General features: G+C 43.1%; 1 protein-coding gene across 1 annotated transcript in view; it reads left to right on the plus strand.

Annotated features, from left to right (window-relative positions):
- The window catches only part of adamts6 (ADAM metallopeptidase with thrombospondin type 1 motif, 6), a 54991-nt gene continuing 29464 nt past the window's right edge, over nt 1-25527 (plus strand). Inside the window, exons 1-10 of the mRNA XM_073478240.1 lie at nt 1-100; nt 492-874; nt 3959-4133; nt 4773-4996; nt 5175-5258; nt 7959-8104; nt 11330-11373; nt 14017-14122; nt 16922-17068; nt 21955-22096. Coding sequence (XP_073334341.1) covers nt 1-100; nt 492-874; nt 3959-4133; nt 4773-4996; nt 5175-5258; nt 7959-8104; nt 11330-11373; nt 14017-14122; nt 16922-17068; nt 21955-22096 — 1551 coding nt within the window. The remainder of the gene's footprint in view (nt 101-491; nt 875-3958; nt 4134-4772; nt 4997-5174; nt 5259-7958; nt 8105-11329; nt 11374-14016; nt 14123-16921; nt 17069-21954; nt 22097-25527) is intronic.

The raw sequence follows: 25527 nt of genomic DNA on the forward strand, positions 1-25527 counted from the left end.
ATGGAAATTTTGTGGAAGACGCTGACTTGGACACTGAGCCTGGTGGTGATGGCTGCTTCTGAGTTTCAAAGCATCAACAGACTTTCACACAACTCTCAAGGTATGACAGGCGGCCAGGAGGATCTTAAAGGAACAGTTCACCTGAAAATATTTCTATTCACCGCCATGCTGATGGAAAGTCAGGTGAAGTGTCGTAGTCCACAAAACATTTCTGGAGCTTCACAGCAGAACAGAGTTGCAGCGTTGTCTCCCCAGCTCATCCAGCCTCATCCAAGCTGCATGGAGCCAGTTTATGTTGTTTTACTGCAGCACTGTTTTGCTGTGAAGCTCCAGAAATGTTTGGTGGACTACGAACCTTCACCTGACTCTCCGTCAGCGTGGAGGGAGGAGATGATGACTGGGTTTCCATTTTTGGGCGAACTGTTCCTTTAACACTTGTACTGTCAGCAGCAGTATGTTCATTATCTCTTCTCTTCTTTCTCCCGTTAAAGAGGAGTTCCTGTCCTACCTGCAGCACTACCAGCTGACTGTCCCGGTGCGGGTGGATGAGAACGGAGAGTTCCTGAGCTACACTGTGAAGCACCACCGGCCGGGCCGGCGGAGACGCGGAGCGGTGGATCCCATCATGGGACAGCTGCCCGCGTCGGACCCCCCAGAGTCCCGGCTGTTCTACAGACTGTCAGCCTACGGAAAGCACTTTCACTTAAACCTGACGCTCAACCCCCACCTGGTGTCAAAACATTTTACAGTGGAGTATTGGGGCAAAGACGGGCTGGAGTGGCGTCATAACATGGTAGATAACTGTCACTATGTGGGATTCTTGCAAAATCAGCACAGCACGACCAGAGTGGCACTCAGCAACTGCAAAGGCCTGGTGAGTACGAGGGGAGACTTTTACTGGCACATTGTCCCGTTTCCCTGACCTCTGTTTGCCTCCAGAGCTGACTTGCTCCTCAGAGCAGAGTTATAAGGGCCAGTGGGTGAGATGTCCCGCTATGAAACATGAGAAAGACCCTCATACATCATGAGTAGTCGTCAGTGGTGTTTGCGTAAACAGACATGATGGAACATTTCTGAGTGCTGCAGGATGACGACTTTTTGCAGGCTAGGCTTTTGAACTTCCGGTTCCAGTTCTTTGAATTGGTTTTCAGTTAAATGTGTGAAATAAGGTGTGTGGTTCCCACAGGCTGAAGATTATAACCTGTAAGAATAATAGTTGTGTTTGTCACAGAGATTATTTTCTGCAATAATCCAAAATCCCACAGAGGGAACCGGGGCGATGCTAACTTCCGGGTTAGCTACAAAAGTACGTCATCGCTACACCACTCCTTACAGAGCTGAAGTCACGCCTCTTCCGGTGGACCTCAATGAATGTTTGATCCTGTTTGAATTGTCATGAATCACACATGTGATGTTTGTGAATTTAAAAGATAATTTTAAGTCTCAGTTTGTTGTAATTAAAGTAAAATATCATCTAGTTTTGTGTTAAAGCGCTCAGTGAGCACCAACACCAACATGGAGCCGACTGGGCTCAGAAAAGGTCGTAAAAAAGATGAACATCACAATAAATCTGCTCATATTGACAACTGCAGTTCTGTGACAGGAGAGTTGGTTCTGGTTCAGTTCTGTGAGCTGCTGATATACAGGAGCAGCTCTGCAATGTTTAAGTTAGGAGACGACGTCACTAACAAGGCTGTTGGCTGTGTCGTCTTCATAATGACGTCTGATGTTTCATTAGTTTGATGACAAACTGACAAACATCATGCGTGTGGTTCATGACACAATTCAAACAGGATCAATACATTATTTGTCTCTCTTTGTTCACTAACAGACAAAGGTTTTATCAAATAAGGTCCACTGAGGGAAACCGAAAGGGACGTGACCTGCTGCTCCTCTAATATCAGTGCAGACTGGCAGTGAGGAGCACATAATGCTAATATTTGCCTATAAAGCACCGCTAGTGTCCAGCTAATGCAGCAGTGTTCTTGTTTATTTGATGACTTGGTCGTTTAAAGTTGTGAGCGATGGTGAGGGTCTCATTTCATAGACCACTATCCCTTGTAACTCCTTGAAAATGAGGAGAAGGGGTAAGAATTGGAAATGGGATTGATCCCTGGCAGGCCGTGAAGCCCCGACAGGAATCGGGACACCCTACCTTTAGTGCAAAATGAAGGAGTAGGGCTAAGTGACAGAGGCAGGGGGTGTATTGGAGTTCACACTGCTAACCTCAAACAAACCCCGACGCTAATGTCAGATAACTAATACATACCTAGCTTGTGCTGCTCTGATGTCAGCCAGTCTTTCCGAGGATTAGACCAATTGTAGTTTGCTTAACAGAATCTTGGCTCGCGTCCACTTGGCAAGGCGAGTCTGCAGCTTGGAGCGAGGTGATGCTCATGTAGAGAAATCATCTCAGGGATCTGTTAGCGAGAAGCATCAGAGGCTTTTTTCTTTCCGCTTGTGCGTTAAATATCACACTTTATCCTCAGACTTTAAAAGCTTCCCATCGCTGAGATCACATTTCTTTTTTATCTGATCTGTAAAATAATGCGTGTAAAGTCAGAGATATTACCCCAAGTGTTCAAAAAACAAAACTAAGCGGCGCTAACAAGGCATCTAATTATCCTGTCTAAGCTTTTAGTCCTCGGGCTCTTATCCACAGACTGTGCGACTGTCCAGCTTCTCTTTGCTAATCAAGAAATTGGAAGACGTTTTAATATCCCTTCTCGGTTCAGAATAACTCTGAAGAAGGGGAAAAAAAGGCCCCGCTTCTTATTGGCAAATGAAATCATGTGGAGAGAAACCTGTAGCCAAATGTGTTGGCAGGACCTACACGGAGAATCATAAATTGAATTAGTGTTTGCCCTTTTTTCTAACAGCACCAAAAATGGACAAAACTGTGTCTGTGCTTTAATGTAATCAGCTGTCTGGACAGTTTTGAGATGTTGACATCACACACTATTAAAACCCCAAATCGAACATGTTTCTGCGTGCTGGCGTGATGTGGGGTTAATTGCTTTCATTGTAGGTTTTTACAGAGCCGAGCCAGCGTTTTCTACAAAACTCATTTTGAAGGGTTTCTCCCTGTTGATGCGCCACCGAGGCTGCTGAAGGACCGAGAACAATCTGTGATGTTGGTCTTGATGGAGCTAAAACACGACATCAGAGGTCACACGAGGGAATATATTAGTTATTTAAAGGAGTACTCCGCCTATTTAGTGTAACTTTTACAAGTTGAGAGGCTTGTTAGAGACACAATAAATTAAAAAAACACTTCTCAGTCCCTCCTGTCCAAAAACACTGGGTTCTACATTTCCCATAATGTCCTTACTGCGCAGACATTTGTAAGAGGACTGATCTCCAGTTGTTTCTGTTAATTTCCTCCAGTCCCTCCTTTATTTACCTTCGTGGACACATCTTTTTGTCTTTTTGTGTTAGTTTGAGGCAAACATGCGTCTAATTGTGCCGTTACTTCGCCTGTCTAAAACTGGGATTGCGATATTTATAGGCTACATCGCGTTACACGATATATATCTCCTCTATAGGACTTCTTAAATGTTAAAGTCAAAATCAAATATCACAATATTTCTGACTAAGTACCTCGATCTTGTAGGGATGATTATTGGTGCTTTGTCTGATCAATAATCATCAGGGGATGATGTGGATATAATGACTGGGTATCAGAACGAGTAGAACAGGCGGGCGAGTTCAGAAAATGACATAACTTTACTTAAAACCAGGAAAAAACAACACTTATGTCACAGTGATGGTATGATATCGATATACCGCCCAGCCCTACACACTGAACTGCCCGGTGTGAAACAGGAGGAGTCACCTTTAATTGAATGAAAGTGCATTGAAAACAAAATGTGTGCGTTTACCTGTGCTTTGTGCAGATTTCAGACACATGTTTTGTGTTTGTAACTTGTCTCTTTCTTTGGTTTTCTCCCCCAACAAGCACGGCGTCATAACAACAGAGGAAGAACAGTATTTGATCGAGCCATTAAAGAACATTTCCTCCACCACCTCCAGCGAATGGAACCTGGACGAAGCACAGCAACATGTTATTTATAAAATGTCTGCCATTCCCTCACCACAAGAGCATAGCCAGGAGTTCAGCTGTGGCATTTCAGGTTGGTGAACCTCCATCTGGGTTTGGACTCTGTGTGGGTGGAACTGACGTAAAGGAATAACTATACATAGCAGGTTAGAGGAAGTGCTGGTTTGGTTCTAGGCCCAGGTTCTGGTAGACATGACCGGGCCTCTTGTGTGCTATAGTTGCTCCTGGCCTGGACACCTTTCAACCTGTAAGAAAAAAGTCTCACTCTCAGCTTTTCATAAAAGGCCCCTCAGTGCATAAAGAGTGACTTGGCTCTGACTTTTATAGAAGCACAAATCCTATTTATAGAAGCAACAATCATGTTCAGATTTTCAGAATTTCAAACAGCTCCACCAGATACTGTGTCTGCTGAGATATGACGGACTGGAAAAAGGAACCAGGTGGATATTTAGGTATTTGGGCCAAGGTCTTATAAGAAACAGCAAAGGGCTGTCATCGTCAGGAAGCTGGCGTGCCCGAACATGTACCATCTTATAGCTTTTTCCCAGAGCATCTGGGTCATAAAGAGGAGGCTCTTAGCTGCAAGGTTCAAAGGGGCAGATTCCCCCGTGTGCACCTACGACACACAGACCGGCTCCCTCTCCCACAGATAACGCATCTTATTTTCAAAGCACACTTGATGTCGTTATTCACTTCAGTTTCTCTTTGACAGACCTCAATAAAAGCAGTGCACCTTGCCAGTTCAGCACACCTCCACCTGTCCACTCGTCTCCCGCACCCCTAAACGACAGCGAGCAGTCGAACAGCACCCACCGGCAGCGGCGCTCTGTCAGCAGCGAGCGCTTCGTCGAGACGCTTGTGGTCGCTGATAAAATGATGGTCGGTTACCACGGACGCAAAGACATTGAGCACTACATCTTGTCTGTAATGAATATTGTAAGTTTGATCCTACTTTTTGCTCATGTTGTTGTTGTTGTTGTTGTTGTTGTTGTTGTTGTTGCGGTCTCTCCTTTGTTTGGCTCATTATCTTCACTTAATGGTTGAAGATCAGATGTTGTGGCTCTCGGACACAATTTGTCTGACTTTGTGTCTTTTCTTCTTTTCTGGAGGTCAGGTTGCCAAACTTTACCGTGATGCCAGTCTAGGAAATGTTGTGAACATTATTGTGACCCGGCTGATTGTTCTGACCGAAGATCAGGTAAGAAAAATGTTTTATTTAACTTTTATCATTAATTTAGTTTTAATTCATGAAAATGTTGATCAGTGTTTCCCAAAGCCAAACACGACGCCCACAAATGTCTTGTTTTGTCCACAGCCCAAAGATATTCAGTTTACTGAAGCCAGGAAATGTTCACATTTAAAGGAACAGTTCACCCCAACATTAATCAGTAATTATCTCCTCACCCGCATGTCGTCCGCAAACATTTCTGGAGCTTCACAGCAAAACATTGTTGAATCATTCTCCTAAACATCTGCAGTAGCTGGGAAAAACAAAACAAAACAAAAAAAAACAGCCAAATAAAGCGCAAAATGCAAATCCAAGTCTCCGGAAGCCTCGAGATCCCAAAGTGAATTGAAAAGATGTTATTTACAACCTTTTCAGAGCTGAAGTCTTCAAGTGTTGGCATGTTGGCTCCTAAACAAGTTGACAGCTGTTTGGATAATCAGCAGAAAATCATTTAATTTTGTGTTTTCAGGGAAAAAAGTCACAATAATCCGATTCCAGCTTCTTAAAGAAACAGTTCACCCAAAAATAATAATTCACCTCCTCCCTCCATGTTGATATAAAGTCAGGCTCAGTCATCATCTCCTCCTGATGATATAAAGTCAGGTGAAGTCTCGTAGTCCACAGAACATTTGTGGAGCTTCACAGTAAAACAGAGATTCAGCATCCTGCTAAACAACTGAAGCAGCTGGAGACTTGATTAAAAACGGAAAAACATTTAAAAAAAATAAAATAAAATGGCTCCAAACAGCTCATCTGGTGTAATCCAAGTCCTCTGGAAGCCCCGAGATCCCAAATTGATTTGGAAAGATGTTATTTACACCACCCATGCGAGGTCCAGCTCCTGCTCCCACATCAGACAAGGTGTCTGCAGCCACAGTGAAGATTTCAGCTTTAGAAAATGTGTAAATAACGTCTTTGCACATCAATTTTGGGATCTCAGGGCTTCTGGAGACCTGGATTATGAAAATCATCTTTTTTTCTGGAAAAATTTGCTTAAACTGACAAATCTATTATCAAAATAATTAGGGAATAAGAATGAGAATGGATCGATAAATCATAGCAGCTCAATGCAGTATTATCACCCATATTACTACCGCGAGTCCTCACCTGCAGTCAGTGTATAACTGATTTACTTCCCGTGAGTGAGCTGCAGTATTTTACATGATTGCCGTGGTCGGAGGGGAGGCAGAGGAGAGACTATACACCGCTTCAGATTAAAAAACATGCTCTCAGGTATCTTCCCTCAGGGAGCCTCCATTGAGGATTTTTTACATGCGCTCTACATGTGCATGTATGTGTGATGGCAGAAACAGAGCGCCGGCTAACATCTGTTTTTTTTCATCGCGGCTCTTTATGTAGCGTCACGTCCAAAAAACAAGTTTTCATGTAAAGCGGAGCCGCACTTTGATCCAGCAGGAAGGAAGTTTCTCAGCTCTTGATTTGGATAAAATGAGCAGAAAATTGAGTTACAGCACAAACAACATTTTATGGTGGAAGTGAGTCACTGATGGCCTGTTGAGTTGTTCAGTAATTAATCAGAGTGATCAATCATCGGTTTACGGTCGTTGAGCCCATTACATTCATAGACGTAGATGCATTTTGCAGACTTCGCTTCACTCCGTCTCCTCCCGCTCGTCCTCTTTCCACATCTCCTGCTTTCCTCAAATAATGCAACTCCTTCTTCTACTCCTTTTTTGATTCCTCTAATTCTTCCTGCTGTAAATGATTTTACCTTTACGACGGCTTAAATCAAATACAGAAACTTTCTGCTGTTCCAACAACTTGTCCTCTAAACCCTCTCTGATCCCAGTTCAGCACTCCTTCTAATAAGTCATCCAGATAATCGCTCTACTTGGTGGCTCCTTGGTTAGCGCTGTCAACATGTGGCGTTATGTTCAGTGTCACATTTATTTGGAGTTCTGCCTCCATTGGACAGTAGACAGTTGAGACCATCAGTTGTTGAGAGGCGTAAATCTTGATACAAACGTACGTGGCTGTAATCAAACCATCATGATGTCAGCAGGAGTCACCAAACACCAGCTCTAGAGAGGGTCTTCTGCATTTCTAGCAGCCTCTGTAGGGCACGTTGAGGTGAAGCGCGACCTTTAAGTCTGGCAGAACATGCAGTCTCTTTCCTGTATCGTGTGCCAGATGGTATGATACGACATAAATACAATATGACACGTTACGATACGATAGGATACGAGACGATACAATGTGATATGAAAGGATACGACACAAATATGTTACAACACATTATAATAGGTTACGATATGATGCCAAACGATATGATACGATAAAAACACAAATAAATTAGGACACTTTATGATACAATATGAAAGGATACAACACGAATACAATACAGAACACTATGATATGATACAATACAATGAGATACGATGCGATGCGATACGATACGAATACAGTACAACATGTTATAATGATATGATGTGATATGATGCAATATGAAAGGATACGACACAGATGCATTGATGATTGATGTGATGTGAGACAATACAACACAATTACAATACGACATGTTATGATACGATGATATTATTCAGTACTTCATTGTACTGAAACTAGCAGTTTTGTGCTGCATCATATGGTTTTGCTTTGTGGTACTGTATCATGTTTCAGTGTTTGCTGCATGTGTTTTGTCTTTGGCAGCCGAACCTGGAGATCAACCATCATGCTGACAAGTCTCTGGACAGTTTCTGTAAGTGGCAGAAGTCCATCCTGTCTCATCACGGCGACGGCAACAGCATTCCCGAAAATGGGATGGCTCACCATGACAACGCTGTCCTAATCACCCGGTAAGTGTAATCTCACGTCTGCAGGTATGGAAAACATATTGCCAGCGTGGATACTTCAAAGAGTACGAGTTGTTTCATTTGGTTGTTACTTTCATTGTAAGTACTGCTAATTTTCTCATTTTGAGCAAATAGGTTGCAGGTTATTTTCAGTGCTCTTGGCACATACAAGCTGTGCATTCACTGGTCCAGCTTCACACTGAAGTTGTGTGTGTGTGTTTGCTAATAGAGGAGGCCAGCAGCTTTCAGTACTCAGACCTCCACATGTCCAGCTCTTGTGCACAAACTTTTTTACCTGTAACTGTTAAAGCTGATGGGAATAAAGACCTCGGTTCTTAAAATAAAATGTGCTGTACCTGTCACACTGCAATTTATGTCATGGGTGTTACCATAAAACAGCAAACCTCTGTCATTACCTGGAACAGGCTTCATTGTTGCCAGGACTGTTTTGGCCACATAACCTAGCAACTCAGGTCTATATTCCCCCCTCTGGTTTTGTCAAGAGAGAGGATGGTGTTCGGTGATTGACATGGGCTGAAGCCAAGCTTTTTGACTCTCTGGGCTCTGTTCAGAACAGCCTTTCTATCATTAGTGTGCTCTTGCTTGTTGTCTGTCAGCTGATGTTCTCCAGCTCCTTTGGCTCCTGTTTTTATTGTTGGTTTCAGCTTCGAGCACCGGCAGCACCGAAGGCTGCTTCGTACAGTCTCGATGCAGTGGTCATGGGGTTTATCTCAGACAGTATATAAGCAGGAGGAGACGATACCAGGTGCTCTCAGCTGTGGATTAGTAAGCTCCAGGTGAATGTGAAGATAAACTGACCAACCTAGAAAAAGGAAGCACGCAGGCATGCACTGAGCCAGGGATTTATTCGTCAGGGCATCTCAGAGCGAAAAAATCACAAAGGAGAAAAAAACGTCGACCGGTTTCGACCCACACTGGGTCATCCTCAGGGCGTGACTGGAAAGAGGAACCCAGACTCTTTTTCATAGTCATGTATATCATTTTAGATATGAAACACCTCATGAAACGTCAGATAAGATAAGATAAGACACAAACGTTATTTACACCCTTCAAGATGAAATCTTCACTGAAGCTGCTAAACTAAAAGCATCAGCGTGCAGCCCGCCTGACGAGACCGACCGCGCGTTGAGGGTTTAAATAAAATCTGGTCTAATCGATTTGCGATCTCGGGGCTTCTGGAGACTGTGATTACAGCTGACGAGCTGAATGGAGCCATTTTATGTTGTTTTGGTAGTTTTTCCGTCCCCAGCTGCTTCAGTTGTTTAGCAGAGCGCTGCGACTCTGTTTCACTGTGAAGCTCCTGAAATGTTTTGTGGACGACGAGACTTCACCTGACTTTATATCAGCATGGAGGGAGGAGATGATGACTGGATTTTAATTTTTGCGGGTGAACATTTCCTTTAAGTGCACCAACGGTGAAGTTGTTTAGATTGAGGTATAAAAAAACAGCAGTTCCCTGCGGCACAGATGTCAGTTGTGTCGAAGCTATTATAGCCCGTAGATGGCGCACATCCACACCGCCGTTGGGCATATGGTGAAGTATTGGTTAATGCGGAGTAAATATAGATTCGGTGAATACTGAGTAAAAAAGAGGGCGAGAGATAATGAGATAATAAGCTGTGGGGAGGAGGCGCCCGCTGAGCTCAGAGATGCTAACATTGGAGATAGTATAAATAGCTGATGGTGGACAGGAAGCCCTCATTAACCGCCGTGTCTGGAGGAGCAGTCAGACATTCCTCGTGATGCTGGAAGAATGCACCTAAAAAAGTTGGTCGGTCGATGCGTGCAGCTGTCAGCTGATTGTATTTAACTTGTAGATCAGCGATGGAAGTAGAGCTGACAAAGATTTATCCATTAATAGAAAGTAAAGCGACAGAAAGTGAAGCGGCAACTATTTTAATAATCAATTAAACGTTTAAATAACTTAATGATGTCATAAAAACTGAACATCTCTGAGATTTGGTGTGAACAAAACTAGAAATGTGAAGACGATGCAAGGATTCATCGATAAATCAACGATTAGATGAATCGACAACTCTTTTGATAATCAGTTGATTCTTTTGAGTCATTTTTAAGATTCTCTGATTTCAGCTTGTTAAACGTGAATATTTTCTGGTTTCTTCCCTCGTCTGTGACATTTGAGGACGTCATCTCGGGCTTTTGGAAACACTGATCGGCATTTTTTCACATTTTATAAATACCAAACAACAAGTAAACTAATCGATTAAATAATTGACTATGGACATAATCATTAGTTGCAGCCCCAGAACCTTCCTTTTTAAGAAAAATCTGCTGTTTTTTTATTATTTTTTATTATATCGGTCAGTTGCAGCCACAGATTGACGGCAGAGAAATTTAATGTCACGAGTATTTTGTGCGCTTAATTGTTAAGTTTACTTCACTGTTGTCACGACACACATCGAGCTAATTCAACTGCAACAACCAAATGAATATAATTACTACGTGATCAAAGTGTCAGAGGTTCTGAGGAGTGTTGTTACGACCGTCATCATCATCATCATCATCATCATCATCATCATCATCGCCTCAGCAGCAGCACTGTTGCTTCTCTGTCAGTCTCTGCGCCGGACAGCATTTTGAGCTGCTGCCTTGTTTGTCACGTTAAAAAAAAAAAAGACCGCGAGGGGAAATTAGGGAAATAAATCAAAACAAACAGACGTCCTCAACGAGGTCAGGATCAAACCTCACTGGTTTGGAGCTTCTCCACTGGGAGGGAGGGAGGACGAGGAGTTTATGGGGAGAGTGAGGGAGAGACGGGGAGGAGGGTGAAATTAAATTTGCTGTGCCCTTGGTTTTAATAGATTAAAAGCTTTAGGAACGATTGGATCATTCATTTGAAATGTATGATGTCTTCTTGAAGCCTCCTCCTCCACGCTCTATTGGATTACCTGTATGTGAGTGAAGAGTCGAGGCTTCATGTGTGTCAGCCAAGCGGCATTTTGCACAAGCCTCATGCTTATAGATGGACGAGTGGACCAGGTGTGTTTTACCTGAAAGTCACACTTGAGTCAAAGTGAAGATATCGAGTTCAAATATTACCGATTAGTACTCAAGATAAAGTCTTAAAGTATCTGATATATCACAGCATTTAACTTCAAAATGTAATGAAACGGAGCGAAGAGAAAGAAAAAACTGACGATAAAAAGAGTGAAGTTAATTGTATTTGTCCCTCTTCTTGTCTTGCAGGTACGACATCTGCACCTACAAGAACAAACCCTGTGGTACCTTAGGTGAGTGCTGCAGCAGAGGGAGAGTGATGAATGTTAACATGTGTCTTCTTGCCAAATTAATAATTTCATCTGATTCTCTGGTTGAGGATTTCATTCGTCTCCTCTTCTTCCCTCTGGAGAGGTTTTCATTTTCGCCCGACCTTCGACGTGTCCTCAGACAAACCTTATTTAGCGGCGGCGGCGCTCGCCTCGGTCTCCTCCTGTGAGACATAATGAGAAGGATGTTTTCACTTGTGTTATTATAGCTCCTCAGCGACTCCCCCCCCCACCCTCCTCCTCCACCAAACCTGGACTCGCCGCGGTCGGCTCCGGTTTATAAAAAGCGCTCGCTCTCCTCCGCCTCCAACCCTCAGTTTGTCGAAGGTGTTTACACTTCCACCGAGGCTGAGGGAGAGAGGAGAAGGTGTGTGTGTCGAGGAGAGGAGGAGGAGGAAGAGGAGAAGAAGAGGAGGAGGAGGAAGGGGGGAAAAGGACAATTACGGGGAGTGTTTGGAGGGAGATAGAGTGGGAGATAAGCTGGTTGTGGTGGTATTTGAGGTGGAAAAAGGACAGCAAGCTTCTTCTTCCTCCTCCTCCTCCTCCTCCTCCTCTCTCCTCCACCCAGCCCTCCTCTCCTCATCTTATCTTTGTCGAGGCCCCGCAGGCACCACAGTATATCTTGGAGGTAATATTGTGACTTCAGGGGTGGTTTGACAGATTGACCGCATTCGTCACATTCCCCGGTCGCTTTAATTGCCCCGGCATCTGCTCGGCTTCCTCGTTGTCTCAACCCCCACCCCCTCACCTCTCCTCCTCCTCCTCCTCCTCCTCCTCCTCCCTCCTCCTCTTCAGGGGGATCATGCTCCTCGGGGTCAGATCGCTGGCCTTTAGGGTCGCCGAGTAATCACGGGGCTGGAGATAATACACAATCCACCCCGGTGCTAAGAAAACAACTTGTGTGTGTGTTTGCTCTCACTTCACTCACTCTCTCACACACATTCTTAGAGTAATCGTAGAGTAGCCTCCCTCCTTCCTTTCCCTCCCTCTGCTCCTTCTTTCTTCACCTCCAGGCTCCCTCTCTTCCCTGCAGTAATGGCTTCACTGGCCTCCTGATTTGCGAGTCTATTCTTGTTTAGCCTCTTAGTGAAGAGGATACAAAAGCCACGCCGCTTTAAGCAGCGAGCGGCAGAGTTCACGCAGACTGAGCAAGAAACTCTGGAGCGGCGCTGACCACCGAAAACACGAACGATACAGTTCCTGCGGCGCGTCACGTCTGTCGATATCAAAGCATCATCCGAAGCTTTCTTTGAGAATTTCTTCAGAGTAATTTAAAGGGTCAGTGCACTCAAATTACAAAGAAAAACACATTTTCTCACTTACATCTCGCTGTATCAAATCAAGCATGAGCCGGGATTTCAGCGTTGATTTCTCTGATAACTGGTCGATATTCAGTCCGACGTCTTTTCAACTTGGACTCCCTAAAAACTCGTCACACAGAGTGTTGTGTGCCTCGTCACTTCAAACAGAGATGATTTTTAATTTTTGGGGATCATCGCTGCTCCTGTCAGGTGTGAAACCACAAGTGAACGCTGATTAATCAATTTAATCCAGACCATGATCTGTTTTTAAAACCTAACCGAGTGTTTTTATTTCCTAAATCTAACCACGTAGTTTTATTACCTTAACTTAAAGGAGCACTGTGTAGTTTTGTAGAAGAAATTTTAATATTTACAATATTAATGAGGTAATAATACAAACTGTTTCCATCAGTGAATAAACAAGCTGCTCTCAGAGGAGAATAACACTGTTTGAAGCTAGAAAGGTGGCAGGGTCCGCCACATATACACAAAGTAAAACAGTATAAATTGTGTTGTCCTTTAAGGTCAGTTTGTTTATTCAGTCATAACAGCAACTTCACCTGACTCTCCATCAGCATGGAGGAGGTGAGGAGATGATGACTGAATTTTCATTTTTTCGGTGAACTGTTCCTTTAATACCTCAGCGAATGAAACAAAACTTCCCACATCCCCCAACACACACACACACACACACACACACACACACACCTGCTTTGCGCTGTCATCCGATCCGCTCTGCAGTCACCTGTAGATGTAATCTGTGAAGAATTGCCTCCTGTCTCCCGATCTGACCTGTCAGGCTTCAGGAGAAAAGAAAGAAGCTGCGACACCTGGATCGTTTTCTACCTTTAAACACCTTCTCCTCGGCGTTTCTCTCTCCCCGTGTTCTCCGGTTCTGAAATGAGGAAAACATCTACATCTTCTGACAGGTCTTTCTGCCGGGGTACGCTGCCGGCGAGGAGGAGGAGGGGGGTGGTTCTTATATTCCCGTTCTTGGCTCGTGTTTGAGGCGCTCCCTTGTTACATGAATTGAAATGTATAAATCTAAACTCTCGTCTAGACGTTTTCCAGCAGTCTGACGTTTGTAAGGAATGAAAAATGAAGACGTCTAGCTGGTGATGCTAAAGATCAGATGTGTGGAAACACAATTTTTTTATGACCACGACTCCTAAAGAAAGGCTGCATCCTGACCCTGTGTGTGTGTGTGTGTGTGTGTGTGTGTGTGTGTGTGTGTGTGTGTGTGTGTGTGTGTGTGTGTGTGTGTCTGTGTGTGTGTGTGTGTGTGTGTGTGCGTGTGTGTGTCCAGGCTTGGCCTCGGTGGCTGGAATGTGCGAGCCGGAGAGGAGCTGCAGCATCAATGAAGACATCGGACTCGGTTCTGCTTTCACCATCGCGCACGAGATCGGCCACAAGTGAGTTTTTAAGATCCAGACAGTCGATGACATCAGAGAAGGAACACAGAGTCATCGTTAGAGATCCTTAACGACGCGTTACAGGACAGAAATACTCGGGATGTAACGGTGTCGACGATAACACTGATATTAACAACTTAAATATTGATATCGTGTGAATCTCAGACTCTCTCCGCCTCTCTACGTTGAGTGTAATTGATTTTCTATACGAGAGACAAAACACACAGTAAACAATAGTTTTATCTGTTTACAGTAATTTGTGTTAAAATTAAGTTATTAAATTGTGAAAATTGTTTAAAATTCTGCACGCTGAAGCTGAAGAAGTGAAGAAAAAATAAGAAAAAGAAAAACAGGAACTTAAAACGCACATACAAGGGATTTAATTAAAGGAGCATTATGTAGTTTTGGAGAAGAGATTCAAACTGAGAATTTTAATATTTATAATTTATTAATTTATATTTATTAATGAGGTAATAATACAAACTGTTTCCATCAGGGAATAAACAAGCTGTTCTCAGAGGAAAAATAAGCTCCCAGAACACTGTTTGAAGCTAGAAAGGTGGCAGGGTCCGCCACAAATTTCCCTAAACTACATAGTGCATCTTTAAATGAACTTATCTGCCCTGTGGAATCTGTCAGTCGCTTCATAACAAATATTTTTAGTTTATTCTTTATTTTTAATTTACATATTTTAATGGTTTTCGGTCGTGGGCGTGGCTGAATGACTCGCTAGCGCCCCCTAAAATTCACCCCTCTGGGACTATTTTCACCTACGTGTATGAAATTTGGTACTCGTGTGTACGTCACATCCAGACCGACAAACAAAAGTCTCTTGGTGCTGTGACCTAAACCCAACAGGAAGTCATCCATTTTGAATGTAGTTCTCTTTTTTGGGGGTGATTTACACATGTTGGACTTCAACAAACTCCTCCTGCAGCTCTTCTTTAATCTTGTATTTAAAAAAAGCTTGTGGGGGAATAAAGCCATAAAAGGCTTAAGTTCAAGTGACATCATAAAATTATTTGTGTTAAAGTCAAAGTTGAGCTTTTTTTGGTTTTGTCGAACTCCTTCGAACAAACGAGTTTCCTCCTTCTACTTCTCAAACCCTTTTATCATTTCCCGACCGCGCGCTCTAATAATCGCTCTTAAACAAACATTTCTTACTGCTCGAGTCCTCCAGACCTGCATGCAGCCCCCTTTTCCCCCTTGCAGACGTCTCGAGCTGTATCTCCACATATTTCCTCATGCAAATGTCAGCGTCCACATACCTCTGGCTCTTTCTTCCTGAATATAAAGCAAAATAATGATGATGTATTAGTCTACGTATCCCTCTCGAGAGAGTTCAGCAAGATGGCGATTTCCTTTATTATGTCTCGTGTCTGCTTCTGTTGTGGGGCAGTTGTAAAAATAGTCTCTGCTTCTAGAGGATGTATAAAAAAAACACACACTGCAGCGAGGTTTCAACCGGCCTGATTTATTTCCAGAGGAGGGTAAAATGTCATAAACGCCAGCCTTAGAAAAACAGGTTCAGGCTGTGCGATGTGGTCGGGTTTGTTATATACATTAGAGCTGATTTGTGCTCCTGGACTGTGGGGAGAAGTGGGCTTTGACATCCTGCTGTAACATGAGCTTTTCTCTCAAATGATATCCAGACAGATAAGGTTTTTTTTTAAAGAAATGAATTGTTAAAAATGATTTATCTTCAGCCTGAAATAAATTCTTGAGGAGCTTTAGCAGCAGAGGTCGGGAGCTGTGTGGGTCTCCCCCGTCCTCGTGACTCTGCCTCACGGCCTGCTCAGACCTGCAGGCGGTGATTGACAGGCAGGCATCAGAGTGGTGATTACAACTTTTTTCATTCCTGCCGAGCTCCAGACAGGGTTTGACCCTCGACCCCGGCTCTCCTCCACACAGCTGTTTCAGAGCCACAGAGCTCAATCTTTAACAGCCACGGAGGGAAACATCCTCCAGCCGGCGACCTGGACCGTCCACTGTCGACCCACCTGAGCTGTGTCTTTAGACACCACAGGTGAACAGGGTCAAAGTTTACACTCACAGATATCACCATGAAACTTCATCAGGTGATTCATTTAAAACATTTTCTGAAATGTTATTTTCAAACATGCAAATGAGACATTAAATAATAAAAAATTCACTTATTTGCATGTTTGAGGCTGAAGTTGGACAAGCTAATGCTGTTGTTGAAGGCTAATACTGATGTTAGCCTGCTGAAGAAGCTAACATAGATGTTAGCTTGTTGGAGAAGCCAACACTGATGTTAGTCTGTGGCAAAGCTAATACTGTTATTAGCCTGTTAAAGGCTAATACTGATGTTAGTTTGTTGGAGAAGCTAACATAGATGTTATCCTGATGGAGAAGCTAACACTGATGCTAGCCTGCTGGAGAAGCTAATATTGATAATAGCCTGTTGGAAAAGCTTACATCAATGCTAGCCTGTTGGCTATTACAGAACATGTATCCAGTTACTTATATACAAATAAACACGTAGGATATCGTTTGAATTTGCGTATGGGAAACTGTAACCAGCCACAAAGTGATGGTGATAAAAATACAGTCTTCACATCAAAAGGTCGACGTCAGGGAAACACTGTCCGTCCACTCTGACTGCGTGTCAGCACCAAGCATCAATGTTATAAACACAGAGTCCAGAGTTTGCTTCTCCCACAGAAGTTAAGAGAGTTAACAGAAGAAAAGGTCACTTTGAGACCAGTGGTTACTCATGATCTTCATACTCAGCTGCTTTAATTATATTTTCTTTTTTTTTGTGTGTGTGTGTTTCAGTTTTGGGATGAACCACGATGGGATCGGGAATTCCTGCGGTACCAAAGGCCACGAGACAGCCAAACTGATGGCGGCTCACATAACAGCCAACACCAACCCTTTCTCCTGGTCTGCCTGCAGCAAAGACTACATCACCAGCTTTCTCGAGTAAGTGGATGATGGTTGTGTTCGCTGCGGGGCGGTCTGAGTGTGTTTGGATTTGGCTGCGTGTGTGTGCAGTAGAGAAAAAGGTGCATGCCTGTTTTCCTGCTCGCTTGCAGCCGCCTCGCTTTACTACCCGCTGCCACCGGCTGGCCGTTGTGGTGACCCGCTAGGCTGTCTTATATGCAACTCCTTCCCCACTTATTCACATCCATTTCATCACCGAGCCTCCTGCCAGACCTCCTTGTGGCTGTGTATGATAACTGGGTGCCTTCCACCCTTGCATCCCTGCACCACAAGGCGGGTGATGTTAGAGCTCATGTGGTGCTCGGTGGTGATGTGTCGGCCAGCTGCCTTCAACCACTGCTCCGCTGTTATGTGGATCAGTCAGAGAAGACAAAAACTTGAGGAGCACAAATAAACTGAAGAGTAAAGCGGTGACGTGAGGCAGAATGAGGGATTGCTGGCTGAGTCCTGCCAGCCTGGCATGGCACAAAACTGAAGAAACTGAAGCTGTGAGCTCTGATTTGTGAGAGTGATCATGACAGGACTGTACAAACTAAGAGCTACTACCCTGATCCCTGCAGTTCATGGGTACACTGAGCTGAATCTGCTCTAAATGAGCAGCTTTACTTTGAATTGTACAGCTCACCTCAAGTGAAAACAGTTAAATTCTTCACTTTTGGAGTCACAATAATGAGAACATCCAGTATATCGAGCAGATTGAGCCAACGGGTGGAGCTCTATCTGTTGTTTTCTTGTAGGGAAGCTAAAATCGATGAGAAGCTAACACTGATGTTAGCCTGTTGGAGAAGCTAATACTGATGGTTGTCTGTGGGAGAAGCTAATACTGATGTTAGCCTGCTGGAGAAGCTAATGGTGATGTTAGCTTGTTGGAGAAGCTAACACTGACAGAAGGCAGACCTCTCTAACAGCTGATATCTCCAAAACTCTGCAACTCACACCAAAACAATGTAGACGGATAAGAAAGCACCACAGGTGGGAGGAATAATCTGTATTTGTGATTTTGGGGTGAACTGTCCCTTTAAGCTTAGAGGGGATTGCAAACATCTCAATTTGAGACCCAAGGACAGTTTTCCTTAATCCACCGTCCCTGTGGAGGCTCTTTCTCTCTACAGTTCAGCTTCATCGCCCGTCATTAAGACCTGAGTGCTGCTTAAATCCGAATATACGCGCTCGTGTTAGAGTATCGGTTGCAAGTGTGCGCTGTGTCTTTGTGTGTGTCTGTTTGTGTATTCATGTTTGGTTCGCGAGGCCCTCCAAGAAAGCCGATAATAGCGGTCCGCGGTTGTCAGATGATGTTTCCGGCTGAAAGCTGTTAGAAGAGGGCTGGTGAACAGCGCTTGTGACAGAGATGACAGTATTATATGCCAGCTTCCAACTGGGGCACAAAGAGCCGCTTCTCTGCCGCCTCCGTCGGGTTCCTGTCCGTTTCTGGCTCGAGTGTCTGAGAGTGACCGAAGCTCACACAGAAGAGACGACGTTTCTCTGCTTGTTTTCTACGCAGAATCGAATATTGCTCAGACTATATTTGCGTCGGTCTGTTGCATGAGTTTTTTCTCTTTTCATTTTGGTTTTATTGCCTTCAGCTTTTATGTTTTCTTACAAAAGGGTTCTGTCTGTAAACTCCAATTATCCTCCCTTTCTCTCCCTCAATCAGAGTTTTGGAGATCACACATGCTTCCCCAAGCCAAGTAAACAACTTTGGCTGTGGTGTTGGCCTAGATTCACCGTCGTGCTAAAGCAATATGTGGTGCTTTGTTTGGGGTTTTTTTTTTTTTTTAGGAATGGTTTATGAATGCACTCACAGTTCAGTCATAGTTTATTCTCCCAAGTCTGCATGTTATAATGTTTTATGGCAGCCAGTTTGGGTTTGTTAAACTCTGAGACGGCTATTAAATGTGACGTTAGGCTTGTGTGACTTATGATAATCGTGAGGTTAGTCGGATTTAATCTTGCTGCCGTCTCAACACTGTTCGGATCCGATCAGCATGGTTGATATCTACATGAATTTCTGGTGTCAGAGTTCAGGGATCGCTGATGTTCTCGCTTATTAGAAGATATTTCCGCTCAGCATAATGAAATTTGGCTGAATCCACCGGACAGGAAGCCTTTTGCGAACATGTCAAATAATAGCCTCTATGTTTAAACTTTGACTATTTTGTCTCGCTCCAAACCAATAAATAGTGAGGCTTGCCCTCAGTGCACAGGGAGTCTGGGGCCCTCAGAGACTAGTTTGTCTCTCGCTCTCCATGATGAGAGGGTCCTCCGAGGAGCAAGAGCCAAGAAGCAGGATTATTCCTTTCAGTAACTGAGAGCAGGAGATGAAGAGGGGAAGAAAGACAAGAGAAAGAGGGAAGAGAGGAAGAAAGGAGCAGAACATTTAAGTTCCCCTTAAAAATCCGTTTTTTTATTTGCTACCCTGAGATGAAAACACACAGCGTGTATTTCATGTCTTGTTTTGTTGAATACTGTTGTTATGTTTGGACTGTGCAGCTCTCCATCATGTAACAATTAAAATTTATGTTGTTGTTACATTTTTCTGGAAGAACAAGTTTTTCAACACGAAAAAATTGACTTTAAATCACCGAGAGAACGAGGAACAGGCTGAAGTATTTATGAATCCATAAATCAGAAAACAGACAAGACAATTGTGTCTTTTCATTAAAGCAACATTCTGTAGAAATTGGCATCCTGAGCTAATTGTTGCCCCCCACAGTTTCTGCCTGCAACACCACTGTTGTTCATCCAAATCCCGGGTCTGTTACAGTTTGTCAGACGTAATGTAGCTGCTAACTACAAACAAAAACTCATTGCGTCATCACAATATAATGTGTTTAAAACTTGTGTGTTGAAGTAAACATGTATGTAACGCTGTGACGCTACCCTCTCACTGAAGTTACATAGTGCAGAAACGTGACAGAGACATCATTCACCCATTACAAGACACTGCTAAGGTAAAAAGGTTACACAATGTTGTTTTAAAAGAGAAAGCGCGTACGCGTGAGGTGCAGCAGCTTTACTCCATTGATTATTTATATCTCCTGACACGCCGACAGGATCGGTCAGAATCTAATGTTGATAAATGTTCTGTGTTCATCTAAACATCGTAAAGGTCGAACAAAGTTCAGATGTGCACAGTAAAAGTGTTTGGAGTAAAGCAGCTGTCCTCCTGATAAATCCTGAGCTCCATCAGAGCTGTCCAAAAAATATTTATTTCAGTAGATAAAGTTGAATTCTCCTTCCTCTGGAGAGTTTCCTCTGTCATGTTGAGTTTATAACTACAGCTTTTGTCAGTTTTGCTTCTTAAGTGTGCTGCAATATTTGCTGCAGTGACTTTAATGTGTGCATGGAGGTGTTTAACGTGACTGAAAGTGTGTCGTGAACCCGCCTGTGTAGGCACATCTTACTATCTGAACAATGCAGCCTTTAAATAGCAAGAAAAATACCGCCCCTTTGACTTTAGACCAGCTTTGAGGGTTTTCCTCAAAAGTCGCAGTATTCCAGCGAGCTTTTAGATATTAACGACACTAGCAAAGGAACGCAGTCAATAAAACAAACTCAGCAGGAACATCCGATGGGTTGGACCATCGTGTTTAACAGTTTATCCTCAAACGTCACAGTTCCGGTTGAAAACGACAACAGAAATAAACAAGTTCGCTGATTTCACATATCTCTGCAGTGCAAGTCAACCGCCATCGGTCTGACAGGAAGTGTTGTTGTTAGCAGTGAACTGCAGAAATACTCCCTGGAGTTCAAGTAGAGTTTCAAGGACATTATCTTACAAGTATCTCTGAACATTTAACACTGTGAGCACCACAAATGAATGTCCTCACACCGTCATTGTGTTGAGGTATAAGCAGATAATCTCAGAGACAATATCTTAAAACCTGGACACCAAAATATGAGTATTAATGCTCTCTTGGATTCAGTCTTCAGTCTTCGTTCTCACCCGTCTCCTGGACAGTCTACTTCTAGTATTGCCGTCACCAGGCCCACTTCTCTTTTCGAGTGATGGACGGCACGTCGCAGCTGCATCAGCTGAAGAGAAATCAGTTTTATAGTAAATAGTTGCAGTAATATTTTGCCTTGAGAGAAACCTCCGACTCAGGGAGAAACAGGGGAGGTAGAGACCAAGATGAAATACATCTCTGTTTGTTTACTGGCGCTTGTCTTGAGTATGATTGGAGCATCTCGCTCGTTGGCAAAAGGTCAAAAGAATAATACTAAATTTTATTCCGTGAGCGTCGGACGCACCAACAAAAGAAACTGTGAGCTCCTCGGCTGAAGTATTTTTATTTTTTAGCTACTACAATACAACAAAGCTGCGTGTGTGTGTGTGTTTTCCTGTGAGTTCATTGTGAGCGCACATATTTCTATCTGACAAAACAGACTAAACATAATCCTAGCCCTGGACATATGACCCATAGCTCACTGCAGACTTCTCTCTTCCTTCCCTGCTCTGTTATTTTATTGGCTCCTCTGTGGACTCGGTGTGAGCGGTGACATACAGAGCAGCCATATAATCAGAGAGGGCTGCTCTCTGAAGACGGGCAGATCGGCCCTCGTTGCCTCTGGTGAAATGTCTCCTCTTTGTGCTTCAACCCTCCCTTTGATGAGGAGGTGTTGATGTGTGATATCAACATTAACTACATGTCATTTGAGATCTTTGACAAGCTTCCTACAGCCGTCGCTTGGTGGTTAAATTAAACGTGTGAAACAACAGAAGCTCTTAAAGAGAAGAGGAGGTGGAGGAGGCGGGGGGGCTTTAATCATCCAATCTTGGCATTTTCTGACTCTGCCATCAGCCGAGTGTAGAAAGGTTTCTTTGTGTAAGAAACAATCCTATTGTAGGTTTGTTTTTTTGACAGCTCAGGTCGGGGGACGTGTCTGGACAATGAACCTCTGAAACGAGACTTCCTGTACCCAACAGTGGCCCCGGGGCAGGTGTACGACGCAGACGAGCAGTGTCGCTTCCAGTACGGAGCCTCCTCACGCCAGTGCAAGTATGGGGTAAGAAACCAGCATCTCTTCCTCTCACTCGTCCTCAAACTGATGCCTGTTATATGTTTTAACTTTAATCACATTTTCAGATGGAAACATGGGGCGGTGTAGTCACAGACATCTTGGGGTAGCTTCGCTGAAACATCCACACATGACTGGACTTAGAAAGGAGAGTAGATACTCGGGACGTCCGTAGTATCGCATAAATGAATAAATTATTCAAACAGATAGCGCTCACACACAGCACAGAGATTAATCGTTAAAGGATCGGTTGATTGACAGCAAATTAATCTGCAACTATAATAATAATTGATTTGACATTTCCTGTTGGTTCACCTAATTTCTTTATCGAACACACAGGGTTGTAAAAAGAGTCAACTTCACAGATATTGTGTGAAAATATTACTTTGGATAAAGTGAAAGTCACCCACACAAAAGTATTAAAGTATTAAAAGTATACGTCAAAGTATATTATACATATATTTACATGTATGTACAGTATATATGGGTCAACTGTTTTATTGGTGTGGCCAATTATTAAATCCAATTTCTCAGATTATCAGAAGACTTTTCATTTGATGAAACTTAATAATGTTTTACTTTGGCTCTAATTTTTATTTATTTTATGTATCCAGTTTATTTCTTAGGGACAGTACATACTAATCAACATTACTGTAAATCTGCCAGAATGAGCCAAGAACCTAGTTTTTAATCTTTAGTCCCTGGTCAGGTGTAAAGTTGGTAACCGAAAATCAAAGTTATCAGATAAATAGAGTAAAAAGTAGAAATGTTTTCCTCCAACATGTAGTGCAGTGGAAGTACAAAGTAGCAGGAAATGGAAATACTCAAGTGAAGTACAAGTACCTCATAACTGATATTGACAGTTTGTTGCCGGGACTTTAAAGACCTCAGAAAGATCTTCAGTGACTGATAATGAAACTCTTTTTCCTCTGAGAGCAGCTTGTTTATTCATTTATGGAACAAAGTTTGTATTATTACCTCATTAATATTGTAAATATTAAAATTCTGAGTATGAATTTCTTCTCAAACTACACACTGCTCTTTTAAACTCCTGACTTCTGATCTTTTCCTCAAAATATTCAGTTGCTACCAACAGTAATTCATATGACTGAGAAGTGTAAGTAAGTTGAACTAGCAGCATTTTCTTTTCTGTGGAAGTTCTGTTTCCTACATGTTTAATGACGGGTGTTGATGACAGTTACAGCGTCTTCACTCCTCGTTGGGATAATAACAGTTTTCTTGAAGTTTATATTTCCTTGTTGAGATTAAAGCGGCGTAAACATGCGAGGAGGAAGATAACTGTTTTATTATCGTCTGACAGCTAGAGCTCCTTCAGAGGTGTCTGTCCTCACGTCGCCGTATTCATCTTTTTAATCTCTAAACTTCCCGGACAAAGAGATGAAGGATTGAAGTCAACACTCCCCTCATCTGTTTTTTTTTTTTTTTTTAAAGTCTGTAATGATAATGATCCCCCCCCCCCCCCCCCCCCCCCGAGCCGGAGTAATGAGAAAACCTCAGCACATAAAGTGACACAGGCAGTGAAAGACGAGGGAACAACCGTGCAGTCGAAAAAATCCTCCAAGATTTAACGAACAATAACGTGATATTGTTTAGCATTACGTAAATGTTTGGTAAAAAGAGAGGACGGAGATTAGCTGAGATCATAGAGTTATTTCATTTCATTGAAAGAAATATCTGACAGCAGATTATAACAGGCCCCAAATCAAGCCCTGTTATTTTGGCTCCTAAGCTCATAATTGTGGTTTCAGATCAGCATGAAAGACGCACATTTATGAGCGCAGTGGATTCCAGCGCTGATCCAACGGAGCTAGATTGGAGTTTCTCATCTGACAATCAGATCTATTTCATGCAGCCATCTGTGAAAGCGATGCCCTGTGCGACTGCTTTACAGGACAGACGTGACCACAGAAATGGATAAAAGGTCGAATGAATGAAGAGTCTGGTTTCTGAAGCCATAACTTATTGAACTTTTCCACATTTGGACGAATCCTTTTTTTTTTTTCTGTTGCTGAAGAATACAGAAAAAAGACGTGATGGGAGAGGAAGTCCAGCCCGAAACACTTTCAATTTAATTCTCTTATATCACAATAAATCATGTCAAACGCTCATATTGTAGCTTTAATATGTCACTGGTCAAACAGACTGTAAGATAAGGAAATTATATTATTATAAGATTTTTCTACAGACATACAGACACACCATCCCTCTAGCCTAAGTTAGCTCTGTCATCAATACGTTGGTTTTATGACCAAACACATGTAAAACTGACTTTCCTAACAGACTCAACTGTAGTGCTAATTAGCATTTGTTAGCATGCTAACACGCTAAATGGTGAACATGGTAAACATTATACTTGTTAAATATTAACGTGTTAACATTGTCAGTGTAAGCATGTTAGCATGCTGACATTAGCATCCAGCTAAGGGTGGTCTCAGAGCTGCTAGCATGATTTTTACTACTTTTACTAATGAATTCATTATTTTGTCGTTAATGAAAATCTGTTGTCGTGTTCATAAGACTAAATATAAAAACATAACTGATACTTTAATGATGATCTTGGGGTTTTAAAGACTCTGATTAGCATCTGCCAACATTAGCCTGTGAGACAAAGGAAGATTTTCTGGAGTCTCTGCAAATATGCTGGGTTGGGTTGCCAGGTCTGACCACACATGTCCCTCACAGAAAAACTGAGAAACACCCATTTGATTTGTATCAATATAAAATCTGGAGATTAACGGGAAACACTAGCACTGAGGAGCGCAGCAGGAGAAAGGGTTAAAAACAGAGACTCAGGAGTGTTGGCGGGTTTTGGATTAGGCCACTTGAAGTCAGTCGAATCTGGAAATGATGCATCACCCTTCAATTAAACTGCTCACAAATCAAACCAAAGTATGTTCTGCTTTGTATTTAGGGTCCATTACATAAAGAGGTTGTGAGCCACGCAGTATTTCACTGAATACGGCCGACGACACTTTTAAATCCGCGGGGTATCGCAGACTTTAAAACGCAGCGTGAGACTGTGTCAGAGGTGGGAAAAGTCACTCGGATGTTGAGAGGGAAAGTCGGGCTAATTTATGGCAATAATTTGGTTTCGGTGACGACTTCCCACTTCTGAAGACGAAGCCGTGTGAGTGTTTATGAGGCGGCGGAAGCTGGAGGTATGGAAAACAAACAAGCTTTGATGGCTGTATTAGCGAGGCCCTCTCTGTGTGCCTCTGCCCTTTTTTTATCGCCCGCTTGTTCTCTCTTAGCGTAAATCCATCAGGCCCGCATCCACGTTCGTTAAGGCCCCGGCCGCTGACCTTTTAGCGGGGCCGAGATAGTGAATGGAGCAGCGGGGCGGCTTATTGAAACCAGCTGGCTGAGGGGAGTCGCTGCAACCGGAGAGTGGCAGTTTG

Source organism: Pagrus major, chromosome 12 (genome assembly GCF_040436345.1).
Source record: "Pagrus major chromosome 12, Pma_NU_1.0".
NCBI classification, from domain to species: Eukaryota; Metazoa; Chordata; class Actinopteri; order Spariformes; family Sparidae; genus Pagrus; species Pagrus major.